The 23,467-nt window shown below is 38.8% G+C and overlaps 2 protein-coding genes across 3 annotated transcripts; one reads left to right on the plus strand and one right to left on the minus strand.

Moving 5' to 3' along the window:
* The first annotated feature begins 1,597 nt into the window (after positions 1–1,597).
* On the plus strand, positions 1,598–3,567 carry il17a/f1 (interleukin 17a/f1). The gene is made up of 3 exons (XM_042489581.2): positions 1,598–1,960; positions 2,818–3,038; positions 3,185–3,567. Exons 1-3 carry the CDS (start codon positions 1,928–1,930, stop codon positions 3,429–3,431), a joined length of 501 nt encoding a protein of 166 aa, XP_042345515.1. The 5' UTR covers positions 1,598–1,927; the 3' UTR covers positions 3,432–3,567.
* A 607-nt stretch (positions 3,568–4,174) lies between these two features.
* Positions 4,175–13,046, minus strand: LOC121943101 (stathmin-4-like). Of its 2 annotated transcripts, none has more exons than XM_042486518.2 (7): positions 12,950–13,046; positions 10,720–10,784; positions 10,487–10,585; positions 8,300–8,505; positions 7,406–7,570; positions 7,280–7,297; positions 4,175–5,937 (listed from the first exon to the last, which is right to left on the minus strand). In XM_042486518.2, the coding sequence occupies exons 2-7, from the start codon at positions 10,730–10,732 to the stop codon at positions 5,929–5,931; spliced, it is 510 nt and encodes a 169-aa protein (XP_042342452.1). In that variant the 5' UTR covers positions 10,733–10,784; positions 12,950–13,046; the 3' UTR covers positions 4,175–5,928. The 2 variants fall into 2 exon arrangements, with proteins under 2 accessions (XP_042342452.1, XP_042342444.1); XM_042486510.2 differs by having other exon boundaries at positions 8,300–8,508.
* Between the last annotated feature and the right edge of the window lie 10,421 nt (positions 13,047–23,467).

Below are 23,467 nucleotides of genomic sequence, written 5' to 3' on the forward strand. Positions count from 1 at the left end.
CATTATTGTAACTGTCATTTTAATGCCCACTGAGTTATTATAGGCCCTATAGAGTTAAGGTGAACACTTATTTATATGCTCCTGTGGAGTTTGAATGTGCACAGATGCAAGTCACCGTGTGTAACGATTAATGTCAACTGTTGTTTGTTTTTGTGTCATATTGTTTGTGCTGTATAGGTTTTTTGTAATGTTTTTACACTTGTTTCAACTTAAATTGTCCTCTTGGTTAAATAATAAAATTGAATTGAATTGAATTGAATTGAATTGAATTGAATTGAATTGAATTGAATTGAATTGAATTGAATTGAATTGAATTGAACTGAACTGAACTGAACTGAACTGAACTGAAATACACTAAATTGAGCTGAACTGAATTTCAGGGACTGCATTGTGAACAGTTTTCATCCGTTATAAAAGACATACGTTATATTTGAGAAAAAGATATCGGACCCACATGCCAAGTTTTTTGCAATCTCAAAGCTATTGTTTTCAATGTAGATGCATGGCAGCATCACTGAAAATCCAGAGTTCAATTTTTGGAACATAGCAGTGTGCGTCGCATGTCATGTGAAGACGAACAAACTAGATCTTTGCCTTCTGTAAATGTCAGCTCCTGGTTAATACTTGGAGGCAGCAGAAAAACGTTGTGGACATCAACACATCAACACATCATCACCTCCTTTATTGACTCTTTTTTTTTTATGTGTGTTACATAAATTACGTAGTTAGTTTAACACAAACCATGATCTTTTTTTTGACCTAACCAAGTGGTTTTGGTGCCTAAACCTAACAAAACTGACCGTTCCACAGTGCTGGATATGCACTTTCTGGACTACTGGTAGGTACAGACTGCACCAACTGAAACATTATAATGGCTGTAATAACAACTGATAACTGCCATTTAATGGCCTGATAACATTCAAAAATGGTGAATATTTCCTTGTTTTTGAAAAATACAGCGATACAGTGATGGTGTCACAGTATTCATTAATGTGCTGCTTTAAGAGCCTTCACTCTTCTGGTTGCAATATTTTCACCAGACACTGAACCTGCTGAGATTTGTAGAGATTTACTGTCATTCAGACACAAGAGCATTAGAGAGGTTCATCACTGATAAGATGTTGAGATCAGGCCTCTGTGCAGACCAGTCACCAAACTGGAAAGACTATGTCTTTTTGGAGCTGTCTTTGTCAAGTTAAAAAAGAAAAGAAACAAACACAAACTGTGGACACAAAGATGGAAGAACATCACTGTCTAAAATATCATGGTAGGTTATGTTATTAAAGTTTATCTTGATTCAGACAAATCAAAAAGACCAAAGAGTACAAGAGAACAACCTGGTTGCTTCTAGCGCTGTCTGAAAAAAATTCCCAACACAATTTCCTGCTGATGATGTTAGCTTGCTTCTGAATGTAAATTAATATAGGCAGAGTTTTAAGGTGAAGACTTTGCGCTGTATAGGACCAGATGACCTAGAAAATCTGCTGCAACTTTGTGTGCAGAATATTTGAACCTCTACATCGACTGCGAAAGTGGGTCGACCATCAGGCCTCGTCATGTACTCAGGTCTGTGTGGTTTAGAGGGGAGGATCAAAGACACTAAAAGAGAAAAAAGGTACGAAGATTGTGACATCATCAGAGGAAATGGTACTGATCAGGATAAAAGTCAGAGCTTGATCAGAGATCCAGCAGAACACCAGAGGAGAACAAGAGGAACATCTGCACCTCCTCAAACACCAGCAGAAGACATAGTTCAGGCCCGAACCAGTGAGCACCATCCGACCACCAGGTTACAGCTCCTGACCTAAACCTCCAGCAGAGCCCAAGGACCAACAAGAGCTAGACACAGTGAAGACTTAAAGATCTGCAAAAAGACAAAAACCCAGATCTGAATTAGACCCAAGAGGACAACAAGGGAACTCTAAGCATGTTTCCAACATCTTACTCCGCCAAAGTGATGGTAAGAGCAGCTGAATTCTTCTTCTGCTGTCTCATTTAAATCTGTGCAGGAGAAAGTTTAGGAAGGAATTGAAAGTTTTAAAAGGCATAAATCTCAGCCTAAACAGATAAGTAAGACATTTAGATGTGGATAATTACATTGATAAGAATATTAAAATATGGAAATGAACCAATAAACTGTTAAATTAACCATCAAAATTAAACATATTACATATGTTATTAAATCATTCTTTTTTTTAATAGTAGCAATGTTAATTTTTACATTCAAGCAGCTACATGGGGTGTGGGGGGGGGGGTTGTTGCACATTAAACAGCTGCATGATTTTATCAAGCATTTTATTATGCTATATAGTTATTAAAAAACTTAAAAAAACTAGATTAGGACATTTGAAACATTCAGACTTTTTATATTGTATTGTTCATAAACTGTGAAGTTTATTTATGAAGGATAATATATTAAAAAAAAGTTGCCTCATGATTAACATTATAATTTCGAAAACTAAGTGTGAAAGGCTGGGAGATGTTTCATTGCTTTCATGAGTGATCACTTACATTTTGTGAAATATCATAAAACATTTAGCATGTGATTTAAGTGTAATAACCAAGAAATGTATTTTGCATTCAATTCATTTACAATAAACTTTTCTGGTAAGGATTAATATAAATTGCATTTTTAATTAAAGTTTTTTCTATAGCCTATTTAGCACCTCTGAGAAGATTTTAGTAATTGTACCGACTCTCTTGATAAAGGTGATCCTGAGGGGAAAACATAGACACACACAGATATGATTTATCACTCATGAAATGTAAAAGAACAAAACCTGTGTCTGAAGGTTAATTTATTCTCCTCTTCCTCAGGCTGTCTGTGTGGCGGCAATGATGGTAATGATGATGATGACGGAGGTAACCGCCATGCCGAAAGCAGGCGGCCATTCAACACACTCAGTGGAAACACACAAGATGTCCTCTGATGATGCGGCTGTGAAAATGGTCACCTTGAAGCTTGACCAGAAAGCTTTGTCTCCTTCTGGAAGCATCAGACCACTGCAGAACTTCTCCATCTCCCCGTGGACATACAAGTACGGAGAAATACACACTAACACACATAGGAAGCCACACCATTTCACAAGCTAAAAGACAGTAACCAGTATGGTCCTTTAATAATAGATATTTAAAAGATAAAATGATATTTACCCTTTATTGTCCACTCTCTATCTATCCTCAGCATCTCCCGTGACGACTCTCTGAGCCCTCCATGGGTTTCGGAGGCTCGCTGTTTGCTGCGCGGCTGTCGGGACTCAAAGGGTCAGGAGGACCTAAGCCTGGAGTCCCGACCCATCATGCACCATGTGCTAATGCTGCGCCGGGTCAAGTCGACAGGGACGGAGCACAGCTACCACTACCGGCTGGAGTCCCGTCTCATCGCTGTGGGCTGCACTTGCGTCCGACCCACCATCCAACACCAAGACTGAAGAACAGCAGAGAGCAGAATGGCTGCTAGGTCAGTCTGATACAAGCAGGAGCTTCTGTATGGAAAACTAATCTTTTATAATATATACATATATATATATATACTGGAGAATGATAGGGCAGAGAATAATAAAAGATTCAAGTACATGTCCGTCAAAAACATGAGTGTAAGTCACACGTAACTAACAAAATAATCATGACTTCAGATTTGAGGTCTCATTGAAAATATGTCACACCTTCATGAGTTGAAATAAGGACACAATTTAAATTAGAATTATTGTTACTATCTCAGAATTTAGACTTAGTTACTATTGTTAGACAACTTGTAAGTAACTCATTATTTCCAGCTTTTCTTCAATGTATTTAATTTGATTTGATGTGAGATGAAAGATTTTTTTTATACACATGCACGCGTTGCCTACATGCTGCTCTGTGATCTGTTACATGTTGAATTAATCTGCTTTTTTATCTTATTTTTTTTGTGTGTGTTTTTTTTACACTTTTTTTTCTTGAAACATAACTGGAGAAACTAGACAACTACACTCTGGAGCTGAAGTTAAAAAGCAAACAGATTATTATTGCATGTGTTTCATATCTTAAGTTCTATTTATGGTTTTAGTCTATTTAATTTACTATTTAAAAATGATTTCAGCAGATATTTATTGATGATGTTATATTAATGTTACTGTATTTATTCAGAGGCTGAATGTGGTGTTGACTCAATAAAAGAAATGGAACAAAGAAGCAAAGTGTCATTGTTTTATTCTTGCATTTAAAATATAATGTGATTTCTATACATTGTTGTCATCGTCATCGTCATCGTCATCGTCATTATCATCATCATCATCATCATCATCATCTCATCCCGACTCCTTTACATTGACATTGCCAGGGAAATGGACTGACACACATATAAACAAACACACCACCGCAGCTGTAAACACTGTACACAATTGATTATCAGTTATTCACCAGAAAAATTTATTCATATCAGCAAGGGGTTGGTTTAATGATATAATGAATGTTGGACAGGAGGAAGTCTCCTGTGATATATCTAATGTTAGCCATTATATAGCCGCTACATAGCTATCTATGTAATCTTGTTTGCTAACATCATACAAACATTCAGCAGAACTATCACTGTGCCAATAGTCTTCTCATCCAAATTTACACTAAAAGAAATTGCATAAATGTTGCTTAAAATGGTAGCATAAATGCTAGCATGCTAAATTTAGTACACTGAGGTCTTTTTATTACCTGTCTTGATCTCATGTGTGTTTTGACTAGGACTTGTTGCAGTCTTTTGCGTGCTTTCATTTTAACCTGTTTCTCTATCATCTATGTTTTAAGTGGCCCTTGTCTCAGTGTCATGGATGTTTTGACTCAGACTTTCCGCACCGTCTTGAGTGTATTAACTCTGACTTGTTTCAGTTTCGTGGGTGTTTTCAGTCAAACTTGTCAGGCTCTAGTGGATGCTCTGGCGTGTCTCAGTGAATCTTTTGACCTTTGGTTTGGTGGGGGTTTCATCTGGACCTGTTTGTGGTCTCCTGGAAGCTCTGACTAGTCTCTGTCTTGTCGTTTTTAAGCTTTGGACTCAGTCTCAGACACTGATATCACCTTCAACAGTCTTTGATCTCAAAGTGCAGTTGACTTCTTTTTGCCTTGTATTGGATATAATTAGTTGTTGATCTGCCTGGGACACGGTCTTGACTTGTTCTACTTTCCTACATCCGCCTCAGAGTGTCACTAAAGAGCCACGTGTAACTGATAAAACCTTTCTTGTAGTCTTTGCTTTACAGTAAACGCAAAGATCTAAACTGTCCAGCAGATGGAGCTATTCAACCCCGATTAGTTGTAAATCCAGGTTCCGGAGACTCCCACATCATCAGCCGTCTTGGCAGGTAGAGGCGGTCCAATCTGTGTCTTTTTGTGACGAGTCATTTTGATGTAGAAGCAGAAGACACCCAGTGCCACTCCCACAGTCCAGTTGGCTGTTTTCTGGACTCGGTTCCTTTTCTCTTACATTTCCTTTGGGTTCAGGTCCGATTTCTCTCAGGCCTATTTCAGATTTGGTTTGGCTTGGTTGGTTTGTTGGGTACAACTTTTCACTCTTTACAGAACACTTTGAATCCTTGATACATAGTCACACACACACACACACACACACACGAAGACATTGGCACTGTTGGCATGGCAACAAAGCACAGCAAAACCCCTGTGAACCATCTAATGATGACTGAATATGCAGTGTCCTTCAGAGCTCGTTATAAAGAGTTTATCTCATTAGGAAGAGTCCTGGTTGTACAGAGGAGGTCAAGCAGTTGGACCCTCCCTCAGTCCGCCTCCTCCTCTATTTCTTCTTCTCTCACTCTTTTCAGAGTCCCATCCTATTAGTCTCCCAGCGGGAGCAGTGCCAGGTTGCCGGCACATCAATCCTCAGCTCATCAGCCCTTCAAAATGGCTCCCAAATAAAATTCAGCTTGTGTTGTGATCAGGCCATCAAGACACCTGGAGGCAAAAGAAAGTCAGTGGATTTAGCACATTGCTAAAGCACAGAGAATGGCAGAAGATTCAAAAAGGTTTTGCTTTAGACATATTAAATATGTCAGAGTTAAAGGGAGTTTTTGTGTTTGAGATTTACCATTAAAAAAGAGTTGCTCTCAACATGAATTTCAACAAAGCTCATCACTGAAGATAGGAAATGTGAAACTACCCAACTGAAAATGCTAATATGGTCCACACACATTTGGATCAACATTAGCTTGAGCCATTTAATAATAAATTGATAACAAATTGAAAGAAATATATATATATTTTTTTGGTATTTAACCTACTAGCGCTCTTGCGTTTCATGAGAAGATTCTCACGTCTGTGAACATGAATCTACAGCCAAGACCAAGAAAAACAAAAAAAAAACATAATCCCTCAAACAAAGCCATTTTGTAGCTTGGCTTAAACAAACCAAATAAATTGTGTCAATCAGTGAGCTTTAGAGGTGCCTTTAGTTTTTACCTCCTTTTGGTAGTTCCAGGCATGTGTTCCCAGTTTCCAGTCTTTATGCTAAGCTATGCTATCCAGCTGCTGGCTTGAGCTTCATATTTACTGTACAGTAAAGTGTCTAGAGGGGTGTCTTCTGCGTCATATTTTACACAAGCTGTCCTGTGGGTAGTTTAACATTTTAGTAAATAGACTTATTTGTTTTCTTGCCAAGAATTAGCTGAGAAGATTGATAAAGGTACAGAGCTGATGGATGGATGAGCCTAGTTTAGCTTAGCATAAAGACTGGAAACACATAGACTCACTAATTAACATGTTGTATCTTGTTTTAAAAAAAACAAAATTTGTACATGGGGCCAATGGAGGTGGTAAATGGACTGAAAAATTAGCTCATTCTTCAGCACATTTACCCCAAATACAAATGCTGGTTGAGACACAAACAGAAATGTAAAAACATCTCTTTGTTTTTGGGTGTCAACAGACACACAATGGTAACAAACTTGGTATAACCCAAAACTTAAAATTTTAGATTTATCTTTGTATACAGGTTGAACAAACAATATATAACATCTTAATCAGTAATCTTTTCTTTCCCCCACATTCAAAAATTAGACCCAGCTAAGATAACCACATCCTGAATCTAGCTCTGTACTTTGCCCACAGACTTGAGATTGATATTGATCTAAATGCTCTCAGCAATAAAGTCACAAACAGTCAAACTATTACTTTGAGAGCACTTTTCTATTTAACATTATTTTGTTATCCCTTTTATTTGTTATCAAGTCACTGTCTTCATATTTTTTTAATCAGTGTCTACCCAGAATACCCTTCTCCTCCTCCAGATTGTCCTCACCTCCACGCTGTGCTTGTCCTGAAAGACACAAACACAAACTATCATTAGTGATTCTTTCTTATGAAACAGAATGTATATCGTCTCAGTAAATGAGTGGAAAACTGGCAATAAAACCTCCGTTCTCACCTCCTCCTGCAGTCGCTCCTGCGAGGAGTTGAGGTGCATCTGCCGCAGCTCCTTGTCAGCATCGGCGCGGTGCCCCTGACGCTCTTTGGTCAGAGCTTTCTGAGCGACTTCACGCTCATGCTCCCTCCTCTCAGCCAGGTGCTTCAGCAGCTCCGCCTCCTGACACTAGAGGGAGACAGAGAGAGGCTTTACAGTGAGCTTCTGCCTTTGTGTGCATGTTCCTCCTTTATTTTTTTGTCAGATTTTACAGAGAGAACAGAGGCCAATTATTTTTTTCTTTCTCTACTGTGTCTCTATAAGTCTGCTGAGCCTAAACAATAGTTTCCTGGTGGTCTTATTTTGTGGTAGCATCATTTCTGAATTGGCCGCAGCATGATGTCGCACTAGAGCAAATGCGCTTTGTTTGGTAGATTTGTCAGTCATTCAAAAATGTATAGAGTTCTACTCTGTTCACAGGCTGCAGACTGAATGCACACAATCATAACTTTGGTTGAAAAAGAGTGCTGTGGCCATATTTTTTTCTTCAATTCTTAAAATTCTTAGAAAATTGCCACTCAAGAAAAAAGCCAAACTTGTGGGGATCCTCAGGGATTGATTTTAGGACCACTGCATTTTTTTGGCAATAGACCAGTCTGTCCACTTCTTTTTTCCAGACTAAAATATCGCAACAACTATTGGATGGGTTATTATTTAATTCATTTCAGACATTCATGTGCACCTAACCTAACGTAACCTAACCATGGTGCCCAAATACAGCCTCACAAAGCTGCTAGCTTGGCTTAGTCATGTTATGGTAAATGTGGATCAAATGAAAAGTGTTGCTTGATGTGAGAGCAAGTGTGACCTTGCAAAAAAGAATCTGTCGACTGCTGTTACGCTGATTTTAACACACACCTTCCTCCTTTCCTGGGCAGCATCCAGTTTCTTCTGGATCTCCTCCAGTGAAGGTTTCTGGCGAGGCGGTGTGGTAGCCCTCAGCTCGGGGCCACCATCAAAGGTGGGAGGCTTCAGGATGACCTCAAAGGCTTGGCCGCTTGCCCGCTTGCTCAGCTCAATCACCTCCATGTCCCTGATGTTGCACAGGTTCAAGTCCACCACACCTGCTGCAAGAAGAGCACAAAACCATGATTACATACCAAAAGAGATTTCCTCTGTAGCAGGAAACAACCTACGATTCAACTGGTGATTTTAAGGATTTGTGTTATGTTTGTGTGGGTTTGTTCTGGGTTGCTCAAATTTCCTCCCACATGCAGTCCAAAGACAAGCCAGGGCAGATGGAACATAATGGAGATATTAGATCCTGGTGTATCAGCCCCTTCTCATTCTGTACTCAACAAATAGGCCGGTCTGACAGTGCTTTTGGCGTACGATGGAAACACCAAAAGCCACCTTTTGCATCCACATGAAACGCGGCAGGACGTCATCAGGTTGAAATGCTGCCACTAACAACATCATATAAGGAGTGCAAGGGCTTTGGTCCAACAAATCCTGAACTTTCATGTGGGAGTCCAGTGTTCGCTTCCCATCTGAATGTGATGTTTTGTTTTCTACACCTTACCATGTGCCTCCCCCCTCTAATCCTACCCATCCTGCCAGCATGTGCGTTTGCTGATGTCCTGGCATTGGTTGCCATGTGTGTTTGTTGTCTAAACATAACCACGTGCAGCGTAACCCCATCATGTGATTGTGTTGACATCACAGTAGCAACATTCCAGAATGTAAGAGAAGACTTGTAAGTATATCTTGAGTGTAATATGTAGATGTGGAAGTCCACTGCACAGCTGCAATATGTGGTTGGGATGAGAACGTGCTGGGTATATTGGTGTTCAGTGGTCCCTCGCTATAACGCGGTTCACCTTTCGCGGCCTTGCAGTTTCGCGGCCTTGCAGTTTTGCAGAATTTTTTTAGTGCAATTTTGCATGCTTTTTTTTTTTTTTTTTTTTTACAGCGCATTGTGTTCTGTATCCTGATTGGCTTCTTCACTCGGAAAAAGACACCTGCACCGCGGCCGTCAGTGGAAAAAGACGGAGTGGCGCCAGGACGAAGAGGCACAGTCGGAGGAACTGTGAAATACTCGTGAGTCACTATTAATAATTTGTTATGTGTCCAACCTCATAGGTCGTTAAAATTAAATTCGTTTGTTCTAAAAGCCATCATAATTATTTATAGGAAAACGTTTATATTTTTATTTCTCAAACAAATGTTTGGGCCTGAAAACAGGTTTTGATCTTTGGTTTCATTCTATAATACTGGACTTATTTTTCTAAGAAGGTTTGAACTTTGTGTTTGTGTTGATGTGTTATGTTATGATGATAATGCCTGTCCTAGAAAAGTGTATAAAGTGTGTAGTGAGGGGTTTTACAGCCTTAAAACATATGTAATAAAAAAATTGTAAATTGTATTATTGTATTATTGTAAAAAATAACGTAACTCCTGCGATAAACGAGGGACCACTGTATCCCCCCTTCTCACCAAATGCATTCTGGGATAGGCTGACCCAAGTCAGTAGGATTCATGTTTTAACGTTAATTTCTAAGTGTCAGGCTGACAGCAGACAGAACCATTATATGCCAACAATGTTGGGAAAACCAGTAGGCCTACCTAAATGTATTAATTGAAATAGGTTAAGTAATTAAGAGAGGTAAGTGAAAGTAATTTTTGTTAAATAATATTATCAGGAATAAAACTTTGTTACATTTTTTTTTAATTAACAAACTAATTTTGTTGCCATAGCGTTTACACACAAAAGGCTTTCCTGCTGCATGACATAATGCAGTTTTATATTTTACACACTCAGCATATTACCATTACTATCTTATACTTCAGATAGCTCTCTGAATAAATCTGCTATAGCCTGAATCATGATCACCTGCCAACATCAAAGCACTCTTGTTTTGTTTTGTCATTTCCAAATGATTCAGCTTCATTTTTTGACACAAACCCCTTTACACTTGCACTTTTCTATAATGCATTGATTATTGATGTTATGAGTTACAAATTTACATAGTAGCTGTGAAAAAGATTTACTGCATCCCCAGCTGCCCTCTCAATGGAAACCAGAGTATAAAGAGTGCTTCTGACCTTCCTTCTTGTCGTCAGCCACGGTGTCTCTTGTTTGGGGAAGGATGCAGGAGCAGAAGAGAGACACCAGAGGGAGCTCTCGCATCTTCTCTCTGTATGCTGGAACATTTGGACAGAGAGAAAAGAAAAACTGCACATTCAATTGAAAGAACACCATATTTCATATAAGACACAATATGAGAAAAAAGTGTATATATGTTTATTGAAAATGTGCATATTAACTAAGGTCTTACCTGCCAGAGTCATCTTGCTGCTGCTGTTTTCTGTCAAAGACACTGTGGTGAGGTAGAGTCTGTTCCTGTGAAGAGACAAACAGGTCACATTGAAGTAAATCCAGCAGAATAATGAGTACAGAGGAGTGACTTTTGGGTGACCTGCAGAGGAAACACTGAGCTGACACAAAGCTTCTCAGGCAATGACACACTTAAGCACCTCCTGCAGGAGCGGGAGCTGCTCGTGCACGGAGGTAAAGCAGAAGAGAGAAACTTGCAAGAAAGACAAGAACTCAAAAAAAGAGTCATTATGAAACAGTTGAGAACAAACAAGAGCAAGAAAAAAAGTGAAAGAAAATTGCTTACTTAGCACATCTTAACTTTCTGAAGTTTAACCCTCTGAAATCTCGATTGACATCAGATCTCTTATGCTGTGTTCAGACACTTTGTCCAAGCATTTAAATCCTTGAAACCAGAGCAAATTGGTCTGATTTATTTTGTTTGAGTTTTTTAATTTATTTGGGAAAAGTAAAATAAGCAACTTGGCAAGAAATGTCCCAAAACTGCAAAAATATAGTAAAAAAAAAAAAAAGGGGGGGGATAAAAAATAGAATAGAGAGAGAAAGAAGAAGAAGTTAGAAAAAGAAGTTATAACATAATAAAAAAAAATATGGGACAAAAAAATTTCCAGAAGACAGCATATATGCTTTTTCTAATGATATTTATAATTATGTTATAGAAAAAATATATTATTTTTTTAAAATTATTGTAACACTATTCACTATGCCCTTGTTTACTTTTTTACTTTTCTATTTTTATTTTTTTATTTATTACTAATTTTCAGGTTATTTTCTTGAAACTTTTACTAACTTTTAACTTTCAACCAATATTTTGTGTCATTTCTTGTAAAGTTACTAATTGCCTTGTTCTCATTTTCTTGAGAGGAATCAGGCCAGTTGGCTCAGGCTGGCCAATTGGCTCAAAGGGTTAAGGTCACCTGGAAATTATTACTTTAATCCGGTTTTGATGTTTGTTTACCAGACAGAAACAAAGTTTCTTAATTTCTTTAACTTCAAATGCATTATTTGGTAAATTTGTCCAGTTTCAAAATTTTGAGCTCTGAACTTCAGATTTTTTTCAAGCAATGCTAAAAATATATCTTACATTTATTTCAGTCACAGGAGTTTATGCACATCCCAGACATCCTCTGAAAATTTCTTTGCCAAATCACATTTTGACTTAAAGGTGAGATTTTGTCAGCTTGTTTCAGGAGTTGAGTCACGTATTAGCTGTTTTTTGTTTTTTTTTACTTCAGGAGATGAAAATAATTCATCCAAAATGTGAGGACTGAATCAGCAACAAACACAGAGACACGACATGCTGCAGGAGTCATGAATCAGCCCTCAGATGATACAGATTATCCAAGTCCTGCATAAATACTCTTACTGAGCTCAACAGCATCATGCATTTAATGCATGAAAAGATGGAAATTCACAAATATAGGATCTTAGGAATATAGCTGTTAATGTGCACAGCGCTGGAGCTGCAGGTTATAAACAATTTCTCGTATCTATGTATCTGTCAAGCATCATTTAATCCATGCAAAAGCAAAATATCCATGTTGAGGTGTCAAAATAAAACATGATTCCTCAAACAGTTCCCTCAGTCTGAACAGCAAACACAAAGAGATTCATATAAGAATCAGAGGAAAGCAGCAACAGATCATATTTTTCATAAAAAGCTTGAAAAAACATTCTGTTTGCACCGATCCTTACAGTGATTATCATTTAAGTGCTGATGTAAACACAGTGGTAAAACTTTGTGTGTGTGTGTGTGTGTGTGTGTGTGTGTGTGTGTGTGTGTGTGTGTGTGTGTGTGCAGGGACTAAGCGATGATGTCATTGTTGCCAGTAAGCGCATCACCTTCTGCAGAGAAGAGCAAGTGGAGCACGCAGCTCAAACACTAAACTGATCATAAAGACAAAGAAAAATGGAAAAGACACAAGAAAAAAGCAGCAGAGACAGAAACACAAAACATTAAAACAAAGAACAGAATCTGCAGATGAATAAAGAATAAAGAGGAAAATCAAATGAGTGAAACCTGCTTTCATATCTTCACATGTTTAAAAGAGGCTGCAGCCATATGTGGTACAAACATACAGAAAGCCAAAAAATTAACAGAGAATAATGATAAAACATTTCAAGACATTTGAATATGTATGTGTAAGTGTGTGTGAGCAGTGTGTACTCACCCTGCAGTGATGCTCGGTCTCTGTTCAGACTGAAGATCTGCAGCTCAGCAGCATCAGCACCAAACAGCAGCCTGCTACATGACATCACCCAGGAGTGAGCTGATTGGCTGGCAGGGATGCTGGGCTGTGATTGGTCCAACAAGGCAAAGGGAGGAGGGGGAGGGGGAGGAGGGGGTTCAGAGCAGTGGAGGTTTATTTAAGAGGAATCCTACTGATCACTGACAACCAAAGCTTTTCATCCCAATAACAGTGAATTTCATGGATAATTATATTTTTGAAAAATATACAAATCTTGTATTTCATTAGAGCTCAGCACACTCACACACACAGCACAGAGAACTTTATCAGTTACTGTTGAGCTGATCAATAACATCTGAAAAATATGACCTCATCTGAGGTCATATTTTACAAAGACACAGAGGCACGTGCACCAGCAGAGAAAGCCGGATTAGCATCAACAGCTTTCAAATTTTGTGACCGACAAAAACACCAGAGGAACTTCTGCACTTTAACAAATCAGTTCCAACAATAACAGTTTCACAAGAAAAAAAAGAGCTGCTAAACCATAAACCAAGAGGCATTAACCCTTTGATACATGAGCAAACTGGCTTGATTTCTTTCAAAAGCACAGGAAGAGGGCAACGAGCAAATTAATCGAAGAACTGGCCCAAAAAATAGAAAAAGTAAAAGTAAGAACAAAAACACCTGAAATTAAGCAAGGGATAGAGAGAAGAGAGAGAGAGCGAGAGAATAAAAGTTATGTGTATATATATATATACGCATTTTTTTTAAATGTATCTCTTTATTTGGTAATTTGGTATCTAATTTTCAGAATGTTTCCTTGTCGCCTTTTTTTGCAGGACATTTCTTGCCCAGTTGCTCATTATGTTTATTTCCAACATGATTTTAAATAATTATATATATAGTTTTGTGGACATGAAAATAGTTCCCCCCAACCCCTTTTTTTGTGTTGCAGTTTGCAGGACATTTCTTAACCAATTGCTCAATATGCTTAATTCCATGTTTTTGAAAGAAATCAAATCAGTTTTCTCAGGTTTCGGAGCTTTATATGCTGGTGAAAGGCACGTTTGAAAGCAGCACAAGAACTGATGTTGATTAAGGTGTTAAAGGTTAAAGTGGTAATGTGTGTTAGTGGAAAACAGATTAACAGAACTACTCTCCACTGAAATCAGAAATGTGTAGGAGAACACAGGTACCCTAAACTGACCAATCACAGCTCTTTGTGCATCTGGTGCTGGTCAGCTTGTTGCACATTAGTTATTCAGTGTCAGAATTCATTGTTTTTACGTCATTTACTTTTATGCAAAGTTTTTTTGTGTTGCATTTTATGCATGCATTGTCCTAAAAATGATTTGTCATTATTACTAGTAACTGTGTCATCAGTATTGGCCAAAATTCGGAACTGGCCAACATGCTTTTCCTTATTTTGCTCAATGAATGACCATTACGTGTATTGAAAAGTGCTGCATTTTATGTCTCCATCTGCTGGTCCACAATAAGAGCTTGCAAATTATGATGTTAATTCCACTTCAGAAGAGACTTGATGATTAAAATTATGTGGGGAAAAAAAGATATTTCAATATCGATACTAAATATCGGCCAGATGAGCTGATATATTAGCATTTCAAATATCTGCAAAAAATCCAATATTGTAAAGCCATACTAATAACCCACAATCCACTGCATTCAACATTATCACGTAGACCTATAGTGACGGTCAATAATATCACAGAATAAAACTCAAACAAGAAATAAGATCATTTTTAATAGCAAAGGACCTGATTACCTGACAGCGTCAAACAAATAAGGATGTTTAACCTCTTTAATTATGCTGTCTCCACCCTCACCCCGATGTCTCCACCATTCAACTTTAGATTTAGATCAATTATAGCTGAGATCCTAAAGATTTAAAAAATGCCAAAATCCCAAATTTGGGGGAATGTGTTTAAAAGTATGCACAAGATATATTTCCATCTGATGGCACAATGCAGTCATGCACAACATGCAGTGGTTGGTTGAAAGAAGATTTTGTGACAGTGAAAATCTTTCTGAAGACGTCTGACAAGATTCTGGTGTTTGTACTGATTCACTCTCAGAAAATTTTCTGAGTTTCTTCATATTTTACTGCAAACATTGTTTTCTATTATTGTACGTTTTTTGTATTGTGCCACGAATCAAATGAAGTCACACAGACAGGTGGTCCCGACCTTTGACCCCCGTGAAGAAATCTACAGCAGTAAAGACCAGATTGTTTCATCAGACAAGAAGCATTTCAAAAAACACACATACATGTTCTGTCTGACTGCATTTCAAAGTAAAGAAATTATAAAAATTGTGAAAACTTTGAAAACTTGCAGATAAAACGAGGACTGCATGTGGTTGGATCCTGCAGATCTGGTTTGATCTAGTTTGTTGGGTCGATGTGCTTCTGAGGAAATGTCAACTCTAAATTTAAAGGCTGACAATGAACCGTTACTCATCCTGACTCAACACTCAACTCGCAAACACACACACACGATCTCGCTCTCTCTCTCACATACACACACGCAATCTCTCTCTCTCACACACACATGCGCACACACACACCGATCTGTGTTTGTGTATTAACGCCTCCATCTGTTGCTCTGGTTGACAGCCAAACTCGTCTGTCTCTCACTCTTCATTCAAACACTCAAAGCTCCACAGAAGCTGCACCATCACACAAATGCATCGTGTTTATATATATATACAGTATGTTTTAATTAATGAGTGCAAAGGGGAAGTACAAAACAATAACAAAAACAGTATTGATAGGCAACACAAACATGGGGGTAGATAGAGTCAGAGGTAATTATTGTATTTGTGTTTAAGTGCATGCATGTCTGCAGCTGAGAAAGAAAAGAGAGAAGATGAACTGAGCATATAATATCAGGAGGAAAATAATGATGAGAGAATATATATATATATATATATATATCCTAATAATAATATAATGCTGCATATACATAATAGTGAATATAATAATAATAATAATAATAATAATAATAATAATGAAAAAGAGAAAAAATAAAATGAAGGAAAAATACGTTTTGAAAAAAATAAACAGAGAAGACAGAAGACAGAGGAGTTGGGGGAATTTATAAAAATGTATTCAGTAACTTACTGGTCAGAGGTTTTTTAGATTTTTTTTTTTTTTTCATTGCTGTCAGTTTGAGTTTGCTCCATTGTGGAGGTCTTCAGGGGTCCACTGGGTTCTTGATAATCAGGTTCTAAAGCCAGTCTGGTTTGTTACATGTTGAAGCATCATGCTGTCTGTGTCCAACATATTTTGTATTTCAGAAAATGTATCTCTGCAGATCATAATTGTGGTTTCCTCGGGTCTGTTCCAGATCAGGTCCCAAATTTTTAACCTTCTATGCTGCTATATTATCCCATTCCACTGTAGCGCTACCTGAGGGTAAAGCACATTAATGTCTTCACATCTCTCTCTGTGCCTTACATTAATGTATATCTTTTGGACTATTATCTCGGTACATTGTAAATATTCTATTTATACTTCATACTGTCATCTTTTGTACACCCCCTGGACAATATTTTGCATACTTCTGCACAAACTACTCCTTCTTATACTGTTCAGCTCTGTCATTTTAAAATGAATATATTCTACATGGTTTTTTGTAGTATTTTTTCAAATGTGATTGTGATTTTGGCTTTTATGTTTTTTTTAGTTTTCTCTTGCTGAGTTCATTGTGATGCAGAAAAGCAGACGATGTCATGAGTTTTCATCAGAGAACAAGAATTTTTCAAGTATGGCTTGTATGAAGATGAACATTGTATAAGAGGTGAGGAAACTGCAAAAAAATTAAGAGGAAAAATTGCACAGATAGGCACAGATACTGAAATTTATAGCAGTACTAATATTCCATTTTTACCACTACTACCTGTACCACAACAGTTTAGACATTATCAGACAGGATGGACCACCCTCGTGAAGACCAAAAAATGAAACTGTTTCTTGACCTTTAAGCTGAAGGTCAAAGGTCACACCACAGTTGGACAGTGACACAGACTGGCTGCAGGATAATTCTGTATGTGTCGTCTGCACTTTGTTTTCTCCAGCTTTGTCACACCAGAACACCTCTCTGTGAACATGACTCACAGACCAGCAGGGGACTACAGCTCCCATCATGCACCAGGGTAGAACACAGTGTTCCCACTCACTGTTCCTCCTCTGCTCCTAACACTGAAGCAGATGATGTAATGCAGCCGCAGTGTGTGTGTGCGTGTGTGTGTGTGTGTGTGTGTGTACTTGTGCCACTATTTCTGTGAGGGCCAGTTTCACACCTTAAGAGACATATTGGATGCAGAGCAGCTGTTTGTGGACAATGTGTGTTTCTGCAAACGATCAGGTAAATGTGTGTGTGTGTGTGTGTGTGTGTGTGTGTGTGTGGAGGTGGCAAGGTGAGCGAGAGGCTGCAGCAACAGCAGCAACAAGGAGAGAGAGAAACCTCCACATCCCAACTGATGATGTCACCCACAGCCAATCAGCTGAGAGCTCTCAGAGCTACACTGTCAGGGTGTGTGTGTGTGTGTGTGTGTGTGTGTGTGTGGCTTTAAAGTCAAATCAGGATTCAGCAGAAAAAAACAACACATCTGCAGCACTATTTATTTATTTATTTTCTGCAGAGCTGCATGCAGCATACAGAGCTGTTTACAGATTGGAAAAAAAACTGAGGGAAATAAAATAGAACACAATACAATCTAATTAAACACAATTCAGCATAATATAGAATAATATGAAATAGAATCCAATAAAATATAACAGAATGAAGTAAAATAAAAAATAAAATAATATAAAATAGAACAAAATAAAATAATATTTAAAAATTAGTATTAAAAAAAGAGATGTGATATGAACAGAGAGGGGCGGGGCTCTGGCTCTGCAGGCTGCTTTCGAGGACAAACAGCAGCAGACGAACTGGAAGCAATGACATCACCTCTGAGTCTGACCAATGATGTCATTAACAATGAGGTCACTGCAATGCGCTCAACACAGTGATGTCATGACAACATGACGGAAAAGAAAAAAGTAAGAAGAAAGGATGAGTCATAGCTGATAACAGAGGCTGAGATGAGACTGATCAATAATAAACACACATTTGAGGTGTGTGTGTGTGTGTTTGTGTGTGTGTGTGTGTGTGTGTGTAATGTTACTGAAGAGGGACATGTTGCCTCTTTGATAAAATATCTTGTCATTTGAGCAGCAAGTGTGATCTTTCGTTTTATCATTAGTCAGGCAGTAAAAAAGTACTGTCTCCAGAGTTTACACTTCCAGGCAGTGCTGCCTTTCAGTGCACATGCACAAACTCTTACGTATTTACACATAGGAAAACTTGTGCAGTTTGTCGTCAGCCACATTTGATTTGTAAAGCTCAGATGCTGCTCGTGTCTGACAAAATGTTCAGCCAGGTTAATGTTCCTTTTCAGTTTGCCTTTCTTGGTATGCCTACTACTACTTTGCTCAAATTTTATTTCCTCTGGCTTGAGAGTCATGTCTAGTTGTTTCAATTCCACTTCAGCAGCAGGATCAGAGCCACCTTTTTCAGTATCACCCTCTTCACCCACACTCTGATTTAGCCCCAAAACGTCTGAGAATGCTCTTCTCCACCAAAGCAGTCACTACCACTGTTTTACTGCATCTTTGCTGCTCCCTGCTGTCACTGTAATGCCAAACTGGTGAACGACTTGCATTAGGTCCGCCCTTTTGCATAAGCCAAGTGCTTCCGAAGTTGGATTCTCAACAAATGACTCCAACTTAAACTCCATGCTTTGTGCAGTGAAGAGACTATTCAATAATTCAAGGGCGACCAACACAATACCTGTAAAACAGCTATATCTCAAGTCCTAGGGAGGCCCCCAAATTGTTACAGTTCCCCAGAAAACAAAACCTGAAGGAGATGGATCGCGGTTTGGGAGACCAACAAAACAGGGCACATGTACAAGAAAAATCAGGACCTTTGGTTTCCCCACAGCCACCCACTGCTTCTATCAAAAACGACAGACAAACAAAAGAATTGGTCCCAAAATCAAAGTGGGAGTCACTTAACAGGGTGAAAACTAAATGAATGACCAAAAGAAGAATCACACTTCCAACACACACTCCACTCAGATTTTCACCCAAAACCAAAAACATAGAAAGCCAACTGAAGGTGTTGACTCTCTGGAGACAAACAACCAAGTTAGCAGGAAAAGCCGACCTCCCTATATACCTCCAGGCTGATTACTGCAGCTGAGGAGAACATCACAGCTGCACCCTGGGACCTGAGCTGTGTTCAAAACCGTCCCCCCATTCACTCTCTCACTATTCACTATGTAGTGTGTATCAAGTAGTGTACTATATGGAATGACGAACGAGATTTTGGACACTACGTTGGAATTTTTTTCCCCCGGAAATACATGGCGGCATTGCATTGTGGTATACAGGAGTTAAATGTAGGGTACATGTATGTACAGTCAGATTTGCTGTGCATTTTGCGTATTTTACAGTGCACTATATAGTGGATAAGATTAACCACTGAGAATTTGAACGCCACTACAAAATGGTGAACACACTATATAGTGCACTATCCATGATAGAGGACGGTTTCTAACACAGCAGGAAGTTGGGAGCTGAAGCCGGGGCCTTGGCACAGGTGGGGATGAGTAGGTGTAACAGAAGCGGGAGCAGCTACGTGACTCGCCTTTTAGTAACATGACTTGGCCACCATACCAACATGTCGGTCCACCATCATCCCTCTTCGCTCCTTGGCCTGGAAGGAGAAGTCCAGACGAAATTGCTAAGGATAACAATTAGCTAGGTATAAAGTATAAGGTTTAAAGAGAGGTTAAGGTGTTCCAGGCAAACAACAATTATGTCACCCTTCTATTTGCAATGTACCATATCAGTAATAACACACAAAGGCCAGACTGACACCCAGAAATAACACAATGCATGTTTTCATAGTTTGATAGCAATATGTATGGAACCATTTAGTTTCCACAGTGTATTTTAGACTTATTGTAGGAGCTTAGCTGGAAATTCAAAGAATAAACAAAAAATACAAAATCTTGCCAAAATGTATGCAATATGCATGAACACAGCCAAAATTATCAAAAAATTAAGAACGAAAGGCGCGTAGGATGCACCAAACAGTTTTTATTCCACTGAGATGATCATTTGATGGTAGGAGAGCCTTAAAACCAATCCCGAAAGACAAAATATGAACTTGAACCTGCAGCAAAGCTTCACAGTCGCCCAGTAGTGCAACCATGGCCCAACCTGACCACTGCTGAGGTGCCCTCGAGCAGGACCCGATGCTCCAGTTCAGCATCCATGTGTGAATATGTGTAACTGTTGCAGTGTGGACATCGTTACTCTGATTCAATTGAATAAGCTGCAGAGACAAATCTGAACTGAAAGATTCATGATGCTGTCTGCCAGTTTAAACCAGTTGAAACCAGTTAACCAGTGTGTGTATGTGTGTATGTGTGTGTGTGTGTGTGTGTGTGTGTGTGTGTGTGTGTATGAATGAGCAGCCTGTCACTTAGCCAGCAGTCGTGTGTTTTATTTGTGTCAGCGAGGCGTCGTGACTCTCAACGTTTCTGTTTCTGGACGTGTCTGCAGCCCACTGAGGAGGAGGAGAGAGAGAGGAAGAGATGAGAGAGAGAGAGAGAGAGAGTGAGAGAAAGAGGGGAGGGGGACGAGTGAGCTGAGGAGGAGAGAGAGAGAACAGACAACAGTGTGGGCTGAATGTCAGCGGAGGTGAGTCACTGCTGCTGCAGGCGGAGGCTTCCAGAAACTCACCTGAGAGGCAGACATGCTGAAAGAGAGACAGACACACAGACATGCTGACAGAGAGACAGACACACAGACATGCTGACAGAGAGACAGACACACAGACATGCTGACAGAGAGAGACACACAGACATGCTGACAGAGAGACAGACACACAGACATGCTGACAGAGAGACAGACACACAGACATGCTGACAGAGAGACAGACACACAGACATGCTGACAGAGACAGACACACAGACATGCTGAAAGAGAGACAGACACACAGACATGCTGACAGAGAGACAGACACACAGACATGCTGACAGAGAGACAGACACACAGACATGCTGACAGAGACAGACACACAGACATGCTGACAGAGACAGACACACAGACATGCTGACAGAGAGACAGACACACAGACATGCTGAAAGAGAGACAGACACACAGACATGCTGACAGAGAGACAGACACACAGACATGCTGACAGAGACAGACACACAGACATGCTGACAGAGAGACAGACAGACAGACAGAGAGACAGACAGACAGGCTGACAGACAGATGTACTGAACCCTGATTAAACCTTCGAAACAGTTCTCCCTTGTCTTCCAGAAATGTCCAAATCTGCAGACTCCGGACATTTGAAATGAAGAATTTGCACATTAAAACACATTAATAGTAATAAAAAATAATACATTTTATTTATAGAGCGCTTTTCACAGTACTCAAAGATGCTCAACAAAAACAAAAGTCAGTTTGTCTAATTGTTACACATTAGATGTTTTTCTTAATGTTTCAAACTTAAGGTTTGACAGAAGAAAGTAAGTAGAATAGATGTGGGAGATGTTACAGTGCAAAGCCAGACTCTGTGTGTCATTATCTACACTTTCGATTCTTTCATATTCAATACATGTATACCAAATAAAAAAATAAGTTTGTCCTTGCACCCTGCATATTTTCACAATTCCTGCGGTGCACATTGCATGTTTTTTTTGTTGTTCTCTGAGGAAATTACGTTTGCACAGTGACGTGTATTTTGATGAGAATTAGGCCACTGATATTGATTAAAATTCAATAATTAACATGGATGCAATGTTGTGATGATTCAGAAAACATGATGCATCATATACTTTTTATGTAGCTTTGTATATTTATGAGCCCAAACTTAGAGAAACAACATTTTGTGTGAAAAGTTTTGCATGTTAAAACCCTTTATTGATCTCTGCACGGAGACAGCGTCATTGTGAAACACAAACTGAGAGAATTTTTGTCTGAAATATAGCTGCATGTAGCATTAAGATTTCATTTCATTAGAACTACAACGGACAAAGAACGGGACATGTAAGTATTTGGACAGGGGTGTCCACATACTTTTGGACATATAATGTAAGGTACGCTTTTTAAAATTAATGTTACATTGTAAATACAGATTATTTGTTTTAAACCAGCGTCCTGGCTGACAGAATTTTTTAAGGTGACTGAATTTGAGTCAAATCATTATGAAATTACCTCAACTTATCTTCTCAAATTCTGTTAACTTCATTGATGTGCCAAGCTACCCATGATGCCATGGGCACCAGCACACCCCCATACCATCACAGATGGCTTTTGAACATTGCAAATGCAACAATCTGGATTATACTTTTCCTCTTAAGTCTGGAGGACACACATCTATGATTTTCAAAAACTAATTTGACATATGGACTCGTCAGACCAGAGCACACTTTTCCACTTTGTGTCAGTCCGTCTCAGATGAGCTCAGAGAAGTCAGCTGTGCTTCTGGATGTTGTTGATATCTGGCTTTCATTTTGTATGGTAGAGTTTGAACTTGTATTTTTCGATGCAGTGGTAAACTGTGTTTACTGACAATGGCTTGCCAAAGTGTTCCTGAGCCTATGAAGTAATATCCTTTATACAATTATGTAGGTTTTTAATGCAGTGCAGCCTGAGGGGGTCAAAGGTCATGGGCATTCAATATTGGGTTTTCAGCCTTGCCCCTTACATGCAGAAATTTCCCCATATTTTCTGAATCATTTGATGACATTATGGATTATAGACAGTGGAATCCTAAATTTATTGCAATTATGCTTTGAGAGATGTTCTTAAACTGTTGGACTATTTGCTCATGCAGTTTTTGAAGTGGTAAACCTCACGCCATCCTTGCCTGTGAACAACCGAGCCCTTTGCCTTAAGCTTATCAGTTTGAACATCAAATATCTTGTCTTTGGACTGTATTCAATTGAAAATAATTCAAAATGGTTTTGTAGATAATTGCATTCTGTTTTTATTCATATTTTTACACAGTGTCCCAACTCTTCTGGAAATGGAGTTGGACAAAACATATTTTAAAAAGTTTTCATACATTTTATGCAAAAATCTTAATTTGCAAAGTAACTTAAGATGGCAAATATAGTGGAGCAGAACTATGAAGAAGCATGGAAGTAAAAAAAAATCTTGAGTACAAGTTTCTCCAACTTGTACTTATGTATGATACTTTATGTAGTAAATGTTCTGGTTCAATTTTACCACTGCTTTTCAAAGAGTGGAAAGTGACTCAGCTGCTCTTCAGTCCGACCACGCTGCCGGATTTCAGCGAGCGTGTAGGCGAAAGTGTGTTGGCAGAGTGTTGGCAGATGGTCGGCAGGCGGAGAAGCTAAATCCATTCACAGAGCTCAAACATGAATGAAGACAAACACAAT

Source organism: Plectropomus leopardus, chromosome 1 (genome assembly GCF_026936395.1).
Source record: "Plectropomus leopardus strain MGB_pleo_1.0 chromosome 1, ASM2693639v1, whole genome shotgun sequence".
Classification (NCBI taxonomy): Eukaryota; Metazoa; Chordata; class Actinopteri; order Perciformes; family Serranidae; genus Plectropomus; species Plectropomus leopardus.